Below are 16,618 nucleotides of genomic sequence, written 5' to 3' on the forward strand. Positions count from 1 at the left end.
CTCCCATGTTTTCCTTGAATTTATCAAGATGAGCACCAAGGATATGGACTTTGAGGGACATCCTACAGCCCATTGTGCCGTAGTTCTTCACCAGAGTCTCAACCAGCTCCACATAGTTTTCGGCCTTGTGATTGCCCAAGAAGCCCCGAACCACTGCGACAAAGCTGTTCCAAGCCGCTTTCTCCTTCCTAGTGAGCTTCTTGGGGAATTTATTGCACTCCAGGATCTTCTTTATCTGTGGTCCGACGAAGACACCGGCTTTGAGCTTTGCCTCAGGTAAAACCTTGGTAAAACCGCCTTGGAGACCCATCAGGAATGCCACCATTTTGAAGTCTCCTATGACCTTGATGCCATCTCAGAAAAATGCAGATATGTATCCACTTAGGCAGCTGGAACTAAACTGAACTGGTGGGCTTAAGGCCCCTGTATTTATACTACTATTTATATTACTGGAAAGTTCTAGAAGTTACTCCAAGTTTACTCAGCACTGAATCTATCTGGAATGTTCTGGAAAATAGGTAAATTTCAAAATATCACTGTCCTGGTCACAAAAGCAAAGTTTGTGGGGAATAATAGCCATTTTCTATACTTTTGAGGCATAAGCAATTAGGAAATAACACTTACTACCCAGGAACCAAAAAAAAATAAAAAATTTGTTACACGGTGTAATAATAATAATAATAATAATAACGGACAATAAATCCGCACTAAAGTGGCATTTGAATGCAGGGCTCAGTGGAAGTAAAATAATGCTAATGCTACAAAATCAGTAACACGTCATGCAACAGCAACCCACTGTGTTACTATGTGTCAGACCAATGGAGGTGATAATGAATCCCCTGTACACTCAAACCTGTATAGAATGTCTGCTTGTCTCAGCAGATAACATTTTGTCTGGCTTATTTGCCGCAGGAGGATATCCCAGTAAATCACAAACCGTATCCCAGTTCTTCAGTGTCCGCTACACACCAACCTCTATACGGTACTGCTGGCAGTCATGTGAAGAAAGGACATGTATACAGAAGCAGCACTGCTCCCTGCAAGCACATGGAGCTCACCACTGATCCTGAACTGTTTTTCAATGTAGGAGGTTGTAACCAGTTAAAACAGCACAGTGTCAGCTGCCAAACCTTCTCAATCCTCCAAATCTGTATAGCAGAGGTTACTTCATGGGCAAGGTCCTACTTTCACTCTTCCACAGTCAGGACACACAATATTAAAATGACCAAGAAAAAAAAAGGAATACAAGGTGTTTATTTCAAACATTAGTTTATTAACGATAGCTTAATTTGTGAATATCGATACATTTCAAGGCATTATACTTACCCATCCTATTATATTTTAAACAAATGATGCTCCTGAATAATATTTAAAGTAATATGTTAATGGCAGTCTCATTAGCAGAGCTTGGATTACATCATCTGGAGTGCAAGTGAAGAAGTCAGACACTGGATTTGTATCTGCAAAAGAGAATAGTTATGTCAGTTTACACATTAAGTAAAATAAATGCAATGAACATAAGAAAAGACTTGTATTCAGAAGCAACCCTGCCCCCTGCGATTCCATGGAGCTCGCTGTTGCTACTGAACTGTGGGAGTCTCTTTTAGGAGGTTATAACCAGTTCATGCAGCACAAGTTCGACTGCCAAACCTTCTCAATCCTCCACACGACGCTGCTGTATCAACCTGTAATGCGTGCTTAATGTTCTTCATGGCGAGACTCTTCAATATCAGAAAGCGCATTGCCAATCCCCATGTGTTTCTACCCCTCTGTGCTGTGACGTCACCGGGGAGCTTCATATAGCAGGGGTTTCAAGTTTAACTCCGCCAAATCAATACGTGGTTAAAATTCGGGTGATCTGTTTACCTGTTCTCCAGCTCGTTTTATGCTTCCATCGCGCACCTGAAAATTGGAACAAACAGTAAAATATTACTATTCAGAACACGTGGTTCTCTGACAAAACATGTATTTTCTGTCATTTTAAAAGAAAGTAATATGATTTTTTTTCTGGCCGCAGTCATTTTGCTCAATTTAAAATAAACGCCGCGGCGCCAAATTGAAGTAATACGGTATTTGTTACCCCACAAGTACGCCATGAAGAGTGACACACAGGATCACATACCTTGTACATATTCTGATTCCTGTATCTTTAAATACGTCTTATATATATGTATTATATATAATTGTGTGTGTATATATATACACACACAGCAGTATCTGTAATATAACGTTTAAATTGCATATTTTACATTACATAATTCCATAGTTTATTTCATGTGCTCCTACCCACGTGTAACCTCTCCTGCAAAAAGTGCATCAACTCCTGTGGAAGCGGAAATGCTTCACTTTACATGCTTTTTACGTCACTCCCACAGGCTCTTAAACACGCCCAGTGAGGTCAATCCACTGCTATATCACATTTATTTGTTGTTGTCATTTATATATAAAGTACATTTATAATTTGCCTTCAATAAAAATATCGTTTTTTTTTTTTTTTTTTAAATATGCAACCATCAACAAAAGCAAAATTCAGAACTTGATTTATTTTGCTGGGCATTTAACCAGTACAAGTTTGTTTTCTCTTAGTTTTAGTTCTTTGAAAATACTGAAGGCACGCCAGTTAGGTTACAGTACATGATGGAGCATTAGCTATCAGAGAATTGTTAATGTAATTCATAGAAACATCCATTTACTCTGACAAGGACTGCTTATGTTTTTACAAATATATGGTAATTCCAGTGTGCCATCTAAACCCCCAGGCAATAACAGCATGCAAATCCTTTCTTCATAGCTGTATACATGGAATGGAACACCACAATAATAACTGTAATCTAATCTAACACACTCATAGACACAAAAGACCAGCTGCAAGCTGTTGCATAATGGCGTTTCAATTATCAAATAAAATGATTGAGCAGAAATGATATGATCGGACATGCTTGATTCTGCCATTCAGTGCATGATAACAATCAAATCAGGTGTCCGAATTCATGGGTGGTGTTTGGCTATATTGTAACTGTAATGATCCCATCATACAGACATTTCTCTTTGCTAGGAGCTGCTGTGAGTCACCTGGGTTACAATTTAACTGATGTGATGGTGCACGTGTGACTCAGGTCAGTTTCTGGTAAAAGGAGGCCCTTTAAATTGCATGAGTGTCATTTTTTGTTTCAATATTTATATCTTATTCTACTGTTATGGGAAGGCATGTCCTTACAAGAAAAATAAAACCATTACAGAGACTTTTGATAAACACAGAGGTGTGGCTAAAACAGGAAGTACACAGATTTGACTGAACATATAAAGGTTGCTATGCTGTGACTGGGGATTTAACTACGAAGTTAAAGTTGTAAAATCACTTTGTAAAATTGTTGAACATTTGCCTGTTGGTTGTCAACTGATTCAGGACTTTGTCCGCCAGTCAGTTATATGGGTCATATACCTGTACAGCAATTGGGACTTTTTAATATTGGCTGTGGCTCTGAGAGACTCACATAGAAACCAATAAAGACTGAATGACAACAATGACTTGTAGATGGTAGCAGGGTTGCTGTGGAGACCTTTAAACTGGAGCAGGAGTGTCTAAATAAACTAGGGCTCCTGTTTACTGTGTTCTGCAATGCATGCGTTTGTTTAACGAGAGCAATATAACTGGAATAAATGCGTGGATAATTACTATAGTTGCAGCCTGACCCATACAACAACTATCACAATCACATCAAAAACTCATAAAAGTATAATTATTCAAATCATTTTTAATTCAAACCAATAATTTACAGAAAATAAACACAAAACACCTGTTTCCCACATTTTAATCCATGTACTATAAAAAAAAGAAAGAAAATGCATGGGCTGCGGAACTGCAAGACAATAATTTGCTCTTGTGGTTTGTAATCCCACAGAACCCCTCAATGGAATTATATTCTTGTAATTCACCGCAGCCCATCTGTTGTTCTACAGATACACTGCTACTACCATTGAACAGGAAATACTCGTAGGAGTGTTTTTAAGATGGTGATACATTTCACGAGGGAATATAGTAAAAGACTGTTTGTTCAAAGTCTGTTTTGAATCATTAAATCAAGATAGATATTCAAGAAACATTATTTGTTTACAGCAGAGTTTACCAGTTTAGTTCACAGAGCGGTAAGAAGGTTTTAAGGAAAGGGGAGGTGGGTGTGTGCCGCATCTGAAATATCTAGACTGTAAACAAACTAGAAAGCCAGTAAGTCTAGTTGCTGATGAAGTACAGTTCAGACCGGTGGTATACAACATTTTCTATATTTTGTGAACTGCTCAAAAGTCCAATGAAATTAACTTTTAGCAGGGAGGATAAGAAACTATAAATACAAGCGACTGAGACTAGAATACAGTATCAACAGCACCTCTTCGTTTTCTATCCTTTCGTTGAATAACGTGGTGTCTTGTCATGTACAAATCAACTATGTGCCAAAACAATACGTTGTGTTGCAGCTTTATTAATGACCGATCAAAATTCTACTTCGCTGGTGCTGTGTGTGTGTGCGCGCGCGCGCGTGTGCGTGCGTGTCTGTCTGCGTTCTAAATTGACTGGCACGAAGATCTAACTTGCTCGTTGGTCTTGAAAGTAAAAAGCTGGACGGTGAACAGTTTTACACAAATCTCCAGAGTTGTAAAGTGTGATCGAAGTGAACCACAGCGCGTATGGAAGTGCTGATTCAGAAGTGATTCCTGAGTAAAGCTTATTTTCTTTTTCTTTTAGGGAATATAAAAAACACACAATGAGGAAATAAACGTCTGTTGAAAACGTTTTTCTTTTGTAGAAGTGACATTAGAATGAATGAAAGAAAGAAGAGTGAGACGTGTTTCAGAAACGGACCCCCTTGTGAGGTGAGAGGAATCTTAATAATGAATCTTCTGTGAACTCAGGGTTGGGAAAGATCATCCAATAGTGGCTGTGTGTCGTGCAGACATGGAGCCCGCATTTCACTTCTGGATGTTTAATTCAACGAAATGTAAACCTTGACACTGGGTTATAAAGCGCAAGGTTACACTATCTTGCTCGTTCTAAATGCACATCTCAGATGGTAGTAACTATATTATCAGGCTCATAACTTAATACGATCTTCTACTTTATAATACAGTAATTCAATTTACAGTAGGCTAGATTCGTAGTAACTAACATTCGTCCATGTATATTATTGTGTGTAGTTTATATATTTCTTACTTTGTGAAGTATACTCTACATTAAGTACATGCAAGATCCATTCACTTTTCTCATGGAGTTGCGGAGGAAAGCCGGACCAAGACAACACTGCCTGATGGAGAAACGTATAAAAACACATACCACACTATTACTCCTTTTCCATAGCCTTGAAATTAAAAATAATTATATTTATATGACTTTTCATATATATATATATATATATATATTTTAACAATTAAAATGTGCCAGTGGGTAAAAGACAGACGAAGACAAGTGTCCAGACTCGACATTAAAAGGGGTCTGATTGTCTTCAAACCTACATCAAATTATTACTCCCTCCCCACAGTCCAAATAACCCAAATAATTACCATTCAGGCATTTAAATAAATGTTAATGGTTCCGGACCAAGACAATATTAATGATCACTTTCTCAAGGTCCGTTTCGTGGTGCTGAAAGAACAGCTTTCTGTGTCAATACAATCTGAACTCAAATAGACCGGGCCGGCAGATAGGAAATTCGGCAGCTTTTCTGCTCTTCGACCCTCATGTGCACACGCGTTCTGCTATAGAGACAGTTCCAGATCTATTTGCAAAAATTCTTCAGGGCAGTTTAATTTTTGAAAGTATCAGTAATTTGGTTGCTGCTCTCGGGTCTTGGTGTCATGCGCAACTACTGATCCAGCAGTTTTGAGTATGCTCCCAGGTCAAGATATATACAAGGTATTTCTCAGCAAGTGGTTATAAATGAAGCCTTGCATTCCAGCTATGGTCAAAATGTTATTCCCACACATTTACAATGCAATCTAGAAAGCTGAATTACAAGGAAGTTGAATAAGGAGGTGAGATAAGCAGCGCTTATTTGCATAAATGCTGAACTTCAACGACAGCGATGTACTACTTCTGTGTAGGTGAAATGAGTGTACTTTTCCATTCAGAGATAACAGTTTGCAAAGCATAAGAGAAAGTAGTTCACAGGAGAAAGGGATGTATAAAGTGTTAGAGAGGTGGCTGGTTTGTTTCATTGATTGATGGATGACCTGATCATTTCCCAGAGGTGAAGTCACCAATGAGCTAGAAGGCTTTTTCCAGATAGATTCAGTGCAGCTTACTCACACCCTGCCACATCAATTACAATTATTTATTAATACTTATATTTGTGAGAATTAGTTGATAGTAGGTATATAGGCCTACTTTACATTACCTAAACTGTCCTAATGTTTATTTTCTTAGGATCTTATTAACTATGTTCTGTATGATTCTCTTCTGTTGTTTTGTTATTGCATAGATCCCCTTTTGCCGTGCCGACTATTCCAGAATAAAATGCATTTGCAAGGCTGATTGTGGCAAAGCATATTAGTATTACACAATAAATCACTTCTGTGCCTCAGTGCAAGCCTATAGGCTTCCCCACAGCCAACCTTGAGCAGTCTTATCAGAACCCTTTTGTTCTGTAATAGTTAGTAAGCATGGCAAATAATGAAGTGCCATAACATTCTTTGCTGCTCTTTGTTGGGAGTTTGAGCAGATATACAAAGTGAATATAAAACAGGTCGAATTTGTCTTTTTTGTATAAATGACAACTCTACAGGGTGTGGGGCTTTTGCTAGTTTTTAATCGAAATGAACATAGATACAAGAAGGAAAATGATCACAAAGGACATAAAATACATATTAAATAAATTATATATTTTTGAGCAAAATGAAGCCTCACACAGGCACATGTATTTATAAAACAAGCCGTCAGTCAGATTGGACCACGTACTGAACTTTTTCAGAGTCATAACAACATTCTTGCGTGCCCTTGATAAGACATTTTCCAATGTCACCTTTTCTTCTCTGATAATGTGACTTTTTTGCACTGGAATTGAGCCCAGTGAAACCAATTTCATAGCATTTTGAACATCTTTCTGTGACAACTGAACAGTCACTCATTTAGCAGTGAGATTAGTACAAAATAAAGGATCTACAACATGTGCAGCTCTAGCCAAAAGCTTTGAGTCACCCTATTAACTTCATAAAGTCAAATTAAACCTGATGAATAATGTTACACACACGCACACGCACACGCACACGCACACGCACACGCACACGCACACGCACAAATGCCTCTCCCAGACGGAGGATTTCTGTCTGCTTTTATGCAGGTGGTCACTCCTCAATTAGCACCAATCTGCACTGACTGGAGAGTGGCCACACCTGTGGTTGCTGCTAGAGACATTAACACTGTCCCCGCCACACTCATTTTGTAGTTTCTTTGATTACATGATGCTAAATAAAATATCAAAATTATGTCATGTATATATACTTTTTTTTTTAATTATGTCTCAGTCCAAAAATTCTAGGTAATGCAAAACTTGTGGCCATAGCTGTAGACAAAATGGCTTGTTTCATTCAGATGTCATATACCAAAAAACAATGAACTCCAAAATAAATACTTGCTCGATTTATTTATTTATTTATTTATTTATTTATTTATTAAAAATGTAGTAGTTGCCCTTTTTTTAGATTATTTTCTCCCAATTTAGAATATCCAATTATTATTTAAATGTAAAAGCAATGTTGTCTGTGTTTTGTGAATGAGATTAAAATGGTATTGGAATTAGGAGTTCAGCTGTTCTGTGGCACTGACATGGAAAAAGGAGAGATTCTTCAGGTATGTACATACGGGAGCATAATCACCAACAACACAGGATGCAATTTATACAACTACTCAAAATGCCTTCTGGACAAGCACTAGAATACAAAGCAAGACAAAGGAGCAGTGTACAGAGACAGAGGCTGTGGTGGACATGCTGGACTCTCTCAGCTCTTGTTGTGCCAAACTGTGACCCAAGACACCACCCTTTACGTGCTTCCTGCTTCTAGCCAGCACGTTCTGCCAGTTTCACACTTTCATTGAATCAACTGCTGCTCAGTGTTGTACTGGTACTCCTTTTATTTTTTATTTATTAAAGGACTAGAATAAGGATTTTATTCTACGTATTGATGAACATCATTGAATGCAACAGTTAATGCTTATTTCTGTATGAAGAGTTTCACACAGCACATAAGAAAAGTTTGGGAACAAGAAGAGATCATTCGGCCCATCGCGGCTCGTCAGTTGTAGCACACCATCCTCTCGTACTGGGGGGAACATAGTGTCAAAACTGCACGTCCCAGAAACCGTTTGAGGCAAGGACTTCCTGTCGGTGTGCTAAATGTGTTAGTCACCATGGTGGGGCTCAGACATAATTAATAATTTCACTGACACATTGGTTTTGCCACCTGTTTTTATGGCATTCCACTAAAATCGTGATCACAATAATGTTCAAATTAATCTGTGTTTTTGGACTTCCATGGTCATTTGTGGGAGGAGGAAGCCCTGCTGGTATAAGGTGTGTTTGTGTGTGTGTGTGTGTGTGTGTGTGTGTGTGTGTGCACAAAAAACGTGGGAATGTGGCTGGGGTCATAATTGCATGAATTAATCAGTAATGAGGCTCCAGCCACAGGTGTATGAAAATCACAGGTGTTTGCTGTGTGTGAGTTTTTGTGTAGACCTTTTTTTTGCCCTTGTGCCCTTTTATTTTGTTAATGTGTTTTGTTTTTGTCTAGTATTATTATTTATTTCTTAGCAGATGCCCTTATCCAGGGCAACTTACAATTGTTACAAGATATCACATTATTTTTTACATACAATTACCCATTTATCCAGTTGGGTTTTTACTGGAGCAATCTAGGTAAAGTACCTTGCTCAAGTGTCCCCCACCTAGGATTGAACCCACGACTCTCCGGTCAAGAGTCCAGAGCCCTAACCACTACTCCACACTGCTGCCCATAGTACTGTATTTGTGATTAGATGTGGGTGATAGCGCTTCACTGCAGCTCTCTTGTCTCTGAGTCTTTTCCTGTCGGTAACAGCTTGACCGTGACGCTACCCTGTCACAGCATTTTAAAGTCTTAACCATGTCAAGTGTTTCAAGAACATTCTTTTGGGACACTACAGCTTTAACAAATACACATTTTGACAAATAATGTTTTGAACAACTTATCTTCTCCAGATCTTAACTCTCAGGTGATAACCTGATACACAAAACAGGCACACATACTCCTAGGATTTAGAGTGCATGTTGTTGTATTGCTTGTTTTGGAATGTCTCATGTTTTGTTTGAAGTTTACCAATGAAACAAATCAAGGGCTGTGCGATTACGGTTCAATGTAGCATTGCTGTATTAAGATTGTGTGTTTGTGTGTTTCAATGCACATGTTCTGTTCAAAGGGATCTGCTATCCAATCCACACTATATTTAGATATTTTATTTAACATCATGTAATCAAAGAAACTACTAAATAATATGGCAAAAGTCTACCGGAAGCCATAATGGTAGTACAGTTGGTATTTCATGTTACATTTTGAAATGTCACATTTTTCAATTTTTATTAGTATATGGAAAACTACAAAGCGGTGTGTAATTCAGTATATTTAACGCAACATTATTCAGCAGACCTTTATGAAGCAAAATGTGTTCATTCTATTGGGTGATGCTAAACTTTTGGCCATAGCTGTATGCATAAAAACATGTTAATAAAATGGTTAAGTAGAGAGATTGTATCTGTTGAATTATGCGAGTAGCGCGTCACGTTGCAGGGCTATTGTTTAGGTCAGGTACTGCATTGGACAAGCTCAAGGGCAGTAGTAACAGCACCAGGGTATGTCTTCAGTAACGTACAGCTCATTGCTGCTCAAAGCATCTTTACTTTCAGTATCTGTAGTTACTCAGATATTTGTCTTTGGTGTAACAGAAAAGAGTCATTGTTAGTATTTTTATTAGACTTTTATTCCGTGATTTAAGGTTGTAATTATGAGATACGTAATACATTATGTGTGTAAAAGTCTCTTATCAAGCCATACTAGATTGATTATACAATCACATGATAAGATGGCCTCATAAGATGATCAGAATATGAAACTAGAAAATGATGAGCAAGAGAAATGTCCCAGTGCATCAATAATAATAATTCATTTATTCAGTATATTTCCAGTGTTGCAGACTGTGCTTCTATGCAACATGAAGGGGTTTAAATACAGTACAGTATATGCATAACTGTTTTTGGTTGTGTGTTGTTATGTGTGGATAGGCACAGACAGTATTGATAGCACTGAAACCATAGAAACGTACTGTTATAGTGTTAGTGGAGAAGGGGCGATGAGGTCAGCAAAGTTCAACCATAAAGTGGTGTTCAAATAGGACTCAGTTGACGTTGAGGGATCACACGGATAAGCAGCAGAACAGCCATCCCATAATATCAAGAAATGAAAAATAATTAGTGGCTTGTGGAAAATGTGCCCAAAAGGAGAAATCTCTAATGAATTAGCCGGTACCATATTGCAGCTGTGGATAGGAGTCAGTCGCAGGTCCTTGTTACGCGAGAGATTCCGGCTGAGCAGCCTGCACACACAGGCGAGTCGTACATTCGAGCCGGTGAGTGTGGTTTAATTGGAGAATAAAGGGCTGGAAACCGACGGCTATGTAATATCTTTTTTCTCAGAGGAATGTGTTTTCATGTAGGACAGTTATGCAAAAATGAACCCTTTTATGCACGAAGATATCAAGAAAATGAGAGCAATAATTAATTTCGTGATTCAAAAAAATATTTTAATCTCGAGTCAAGTAGTAATACACGATCTACAATCCCACAGTGATTGACTGTACTATTACTACTTAATAGCTTTTGAGTGTGTGTGTGTGTTAGCGGAGATGACTAGAATGTAAATACAGCGTGAGAAGGAAAGCAGGCGCTGAATGGGAAAACATAAGGATCGTAGAATAGAATTGCTAATTGTCAAAAACAAAGTGGAGGTGAAATAATAGAAAGATGATTTCGATGTCTTGTTTTATTTCACTAAATGTGGTGGTGTAGAGACAGTGATGTGGCGGGACTACAACGAGGACTGATTAGCAGCAAAAAGCAGAGCGAAGAGAGTCTCGTGGCTGTGAAAAGAGCGAGAAATCTAGCGAGCAGCGTGCAGCATTGGTTTTCTTAGCACCGGGCTGCGGAGCGGTGTGAAGTATGGGCTGCGCTCCCAGTATCCATGTCTCTCAAAGCGGGGTTATCTACTGCAGGGACTCGGACGAGTCCAACTCCCCGCACCAGACAACCACCATCTCCCAGGGCACCGCGGCCACCCTTCACGGCCTCTTCATCAAGACCGACGCAGCTGACAACATCCCCTCTGTCCTCGCCTACCAGAGCCGACACACACGTACCAATTCTCGACGAGACCGGAGGGACAACAGCGGAGGACAGTGTTGCATTGAGGCCGAGACTCAGACGAGCCACACCAGCGTCAAGGTATCTCTACCCCCCCCCAAAAAAAAAAAAGATAAATACAAAGCAATGTGTGGTTATAATAATTATAAGCAAAGAAAAAAAAAAAACTACGTTACAGTGTAGTTATCTGCTGGGTACCCACTGATTCATCCATCATAATGTTCAATATTGAATGGATACACCAAATGGTCCTTTCTGTTGTAATGCTCTATTATAGCTTGGTGGGGACAAAGCTTTCTGGTCCATAACATGCACAGCAAGTACATTTTTAAAGGGGTGAATTACTTCAGGGAGGAGCAGTGTCTACCAAATGGGACAGCCTTTTCATAGTTACCCAATTATCAATGATAGAGCGTTATTTTCAGTGGTATAGTAATATAGCAACGGTTGAATAAAGTTTATTGTCATCATCATTGTTAATCATTACTAATTTACCATGAGCAAAATGCTACTAACAGCAAATATAATAAAGTACTCCATTAGCGGAATATCAATTAAAAACTGATACACCATAATGCACCTTTGTGTTGCCTGATAACACAGTTTTGACAAAATATAACAGAATGAAAATCTCAGGGGGATCTATAGCATTGTGCCAGCTGGATTATCACATGATCAAGGGCTATTAACGGTTTGAGTTACAGTATAGCATTGGATTGAATTATACTTCGTATTCATTACTAAACAGACATTTTCAGGAACATTTTGAATGAGATGACTTAGAAGGTTGAGCTTTGACATCACCAGACCTTCAACGGACTGAAGCTTCCTATGCAGGGCAGCAGTGTGGAGTAGTGGTTAGGGCTCTGGACTCTTGACCGGAGGGTTGTGGGTTCAATCCCAGCTGGGGGACACTGCTGTTGTACCCTTGAGCAAGGTACTTTACCTAGATTGCTCCAGTAAAAACCCAACTGTATAAATGGGTAATTGTATGTAAAATAATGTGATATCTGTATAATGTGAAATAATGTATAATGTGATATCTTGTAACAATTGTAAGTCACCCTGGATAAGGGCGTCTGCTAAGAAATAAATAATAATAATAATAATGCAAGTTCCACAGTATTCCATTACTCTACAGTAAATGCTGAGAATCACAGTAGTAAATGGTAGTACATTGCAATAAATTGCATCCCTGTGTGCTGCAAGTACTGCAAGCTAGTACAGTATCAATAGTATGTACTATGGTTACTTTGATTTATTACAGTGTTCTGCTGTAAAAACTGTAGCATACTGTAGTAAACCATAACCACCTAGCAGTACTTACAGCACATAACTGCAGTACACTACAGTTTACTGCAATGCACTGCTTTTTACAGAACATTGCTGCTGTAAATGGTAGTATTTAATGTTAGTTTTTTTTAAACACAATTGTACCGTATCCTTAAAAAGATTCTTCTTGTGGTGGCATACATAGCAATTCACCCTTTCTGATTGAGCTATGCAGTACATGTGTATAAAGGTTCTGTGTACAGTACTTGCTACAGTAAGTTGATAGAAGGAGTTGCAGTATTTGATAATCAAGGCATTTAAGAGAGTTAAAGGGAGTCACCATATATATGACTTTGCAAATGTATTTTTCAAACTATCTCCATACAGTAGAATATAAAATGAAGGGCATGATCGCACCGCTATAGTGAGATGAATCTGTTTTAGTTTCTGAAAGGTTCATAATGTTCTTCCATCACATAAATCATTGCCAGGAACGCACCTTTGATGCAGTTCTGTGATCTGGAGCCTGATCCGCCTGGCTTGCACAGGTTTCCAGTTTTGCTTTCCCATTGGTATTCATTAATTAAATTTGTTCAGTGAACTTTGCAGGCAAATAACCTCCCCATGTTACGGTTTCAATTGATTGATTGGGCTTTTGAATGCTAGAAAGAGTTTCAATAGAACTTTCAAAATGATCAGCTGCTTTGTGTTGGAGTACAACAAGAATAGTATGTAGGGCCACTGTAGACCTGCTTTCTGCTTTACTCTTTAAAACAGTAAAGGTGCATGCAGTGTTCTCTTCCCCCCCTAAAACAGAATTTAAAAGTATCTACCCTTCTTGTCAAGTAATAGTGATAAAACTGAAAGGTGTTTTTTTTTTTCTAGTTACTCATAACTTAAACATGGAATATGCAACACACTGTTAGAAAAGTGCCAGATTCATATGAAAATACGATTGATTGAGGTACATGCAGATGCTTGAAGATCTGCTGTATATGAGTCGGACTAGACTAACACATTTAAATGGAGAGGGGCCAAAAAAACAGACCTGCCCCTTACAAGACTAATTAATTTGATCCCTTACAAGACTGATGAATTTGATATGCAAACAGCAATATTGGCTATAAATTGTAATTTTGTAGCAACTTTGCAACTTGTAGCATGAAAGCAGAAAGATGTTGAGTGCTTTTTATTTAGTCAAAACACCCAAGCATACAAGAAGCTGTTGCTGGTGCCATGCTATCAGGGTTATTGACTAACACGACAATCATGACGTCTGGAAGTGCGTGAATTATTAGAGGGGATGTCTGATTACATTATTGACTTGGTAAGTCATTGAATCAATGATATCAGTGAAATCTGATACCATACTAGGATACAGAAAGCTTTGCTTGCATGCTTTTTTTTATTTTCAGACAACATTCCAATCCTTGGTCATTTCACCCAGAGAGTGAAATTGTCTCCACCCCTTCAGCACCCTCTTTTCTGTCTAGTGACTGACATGATTTAACCCTGAAGACACTGCTGAGGTGAAACGACCTAGGAAACAAAACTGTTAAAGTCTAGCTGAAAGTTAAACTGCAGTGGACAATGTTACTGTAGCTCAGGGATGGAAATAAGACTCGTATTGCATAGCAGTTACAACCATATCAGGTTTTAATATGAGCTTGGTTAGCACAGTGTATTGGTAACAAGCTCAGGTGAGTCTTATTAAACTCTCAGTAAAATCAGGAATGGATCAAACCGCTATGCAATGGGAGTCTTATTTCCATCCCTGAGCTAACATTGTCCACTGCAGATTAACTTACAGCCCTATTAGTTGAAGTTACAACCTGTTGTTTCTTTAGTCAATTGCCAACACACTCACATTTTGGACTTTATGAATGTTCTGTTGCTGTGCTTTGTGAAAAGATATCTGAAACCAGTTTTCAATGTAGGAAAGGGGGCGGGCCCCATATTTTATTACAGGTGTACAGAGATACAAGGGGGAGGTGGGAGGCTGTTCTCAAAGAGCAAATAATGGCACCAGTATACAGATGACCACTAGGGGTGAGCAAGAGTGATTTCATTTGTTAGAGATTTTAATGAAAAATCTCTGATTTATTACTGGTGCATAACCCTTAAGCCATTTTTATACCTCATTACAGAAATTAACTCTTACTCAAGTACAGACCCAGTAATAAACAGTTTTGAACACTATCATGGGAAAAGAAAACAAAAGAGAAAAAGAAGCGATGCTTTGCAAACTCAAAGGGAACACAGCCTTCCTTTAGAATCCTGCAGATTTAAATACACATCTCTGTGACTGGTGAGTGAGAAGATAAGCTGATGTTTTGATCATGTTTTTCTTTTTTATGTGTTGCTGTGCTTTGCCTGTGTATTTTCTTTTTCTTCTGTTCGAATTTTGTTCTCAATGGAAAGGCAAGCTTGTACCAAGTTGCTGATAAGGACACATTCCTTATTTGAGTATGATATATGGAGGTTGTCGGTGTCCTGTACTCTTCTGTGTCTTGTAATCTCTTGTGGTAATCTCTTTTATTAGTAGGGTGTGTGTGTGTGTGTGTCAAATGCATGAATTGTGAGTATGTTTATTAGAAGGACCAAGAGCATACCAAGCTATACTGTTACAAAAATAAATAATTGTTCAAGAACGATGTCACCACAGGTTAGGTATAAAAAGGCTTATTTAGAAATCTTTTGTTAGAGCAGAGACAGAAATAAAGACTGCACACTCTGTTTTCTCTGAAATGGGTAACTATGCACGTGAATGCTTTTTCATATAGCATCCTGAAATTGAAGTTTAATAAAGCATGAGTACTACATGACTAAGGGCTGTGTTGAACACATCTCTCTGTGCTAATCCACAAAATAAGTTAACACATGTAATGAACATTTCTTATTCCTTTTGTACTTCATAGAAAAACAATTCCCAATTTCTCCTTACTGGCTTTTGTTTTTGTTTTTTCTGTTATTGAAAAAGGAAATACATGTAAAGAAAAGGAGAGCCTTTGAGAAAATGTATAATGAACTGCATTTTCTGCTAGACTGTTGGCTTTAAGTATTTCAGTTTGCTTAATGAAATTTACTGTAAAAGCAATAAATGTGTTAGCAATGTAATGCTTATCTGAGAGATTAGTCCGTATAAGTGGCTTGCAGTGTTTGTAAACATGCATCAAGCAGTTTTTGTTATTTTCCCACAGAAAAAAAAACAGATTATTTCAATTGCACACATAGGGCTGTAAGGATATGTGCAAAGTGATTTACAGCTGCAAAACACCCAGCAAACCGCGTTGAGCAGCCGTAAAGTGGGACTTTAGCGGCCACTAAAAATGCGGGGCATATAAATAATGGTTTTCACCTGGCGTTCTGCACCTGCTTTCAGATTAGTACACTTTGCCATCATTAATCCGTTTAAATGATATTGAAATGTATTCAAATTAAGAAAAGAACATGGAATTGGGCGAGAGTCTGGAATACTAAGCGGGCGCAAACATTCTAATGTGATGTAAGGATTTTGCCTTGCACTTGAACAATTGCTGACCCTCCAAAAACTTTGCACCTCCTCTTACAAGGTGCAAACCATTGTAGAAGCGAATAATTAAGAGCTGTATGAAACCACAGACCTTCAGAGACCCGTCATTGGCCTCAGGATGGCTGCTGTGGTACACTTCCTGATGCAGCACTGCTTGGCTCTTGTTGAGGAGAGGCAGGAAAACCTTCAGAGGAGAAGGGCAAGATGGAGAAGACCCTGCATAGTCAAACCCAGGGTCACTTTGTTTGGAATGCCGTTGGATGCGGTGGTAAGGCATTATTGTCTCACTCCGCATGTCATCCTAGACCTAATAGCTGAATTTCACCTGTTCGTCACCTGGTTGACTGTCCTCCTGGTAACACTTTCTCCACTATAAACGTTT

At 38.5% G+C, this 16,618-nt stretch overlaps 1 protein-coding gene and 2 non-coding genes across 5 annotated transcripts in view; 1 reads left to right on the plus strand and 2 right to left on the minus strand.

Annotated features, from left to right (window-relative positions):
* Positions 1-1,009: 1,009 nt before the first annotated feature.
* Positions 1,010-1,145, minus strand: LOC117973575 (small nucleolar RNA SNORA47). Its single transcript, XR_004664058.2, has one exon. It is a non-coding gene; the product is annotated as a small nucleolar RNA SNORA47 (small nucleolar RNA).
* A 440-nt stretch (positions 1,146-1,585) lies between these two features.
* Positions 1,586-1,665, minus strand: LOC117973576 (small nucleolar RNA SNORA47). Its single transcript, XR_004664059.1, has one exon. It is a non-coding gene; the product is annotated as a small nucleolar RNA SNORA47 (small nucleolar RNA).
* Positions 1,666-4,658: 2,993 nt separating this feature from the next.
* LOC117973415 (high affinity cAMP-specific and IBMX-insensitive 3',5'-cyclic phosphodiesterase 8B-like) overlaps positions 4,659-16,618 on the plus strand; it is a 75,141-nt gene continuing 63,181 nt past the window's right edge. Inside the window, exons 1-2 of one of the 3 annotated variants that reach the window (XM_058993725.1) lie at positions 10,488-10,642; positions 11,082-11,513. In XM_058993725.1, coding sequence (XP_058849708.1) covers positions 11,232-11,513 — 282 coding nt within the window. In that variant the 5' untranslated portion in view covers positions 10,488-10,642; positions 11,082-11,231. Of the gene's footprint in view, positions 4,870-10,487; positions 10,643-10,704; positions 11,514-16,618 lie in introns of those variants that run through there. The other 2 variants (XM_058993763.1, XM_058993691.1) reach the window with 2 other exon arrangements.

The sequence above is a fragment of the Acipenser ruthenus genome, chromosome 1, assembly GCF_902713425.1.
Source record: "Acipenser ruthenus chromosome 1, fAciRut3.2 maternal haplotype, whole genome shotgun sequence".
Taxonomy (NCBI): Eukaryota; Metazoa; Chordata; class Actinopteri; order Acipenseriformes; family Acipenseridae; genus Acipenser; species Acipenser ruthenus.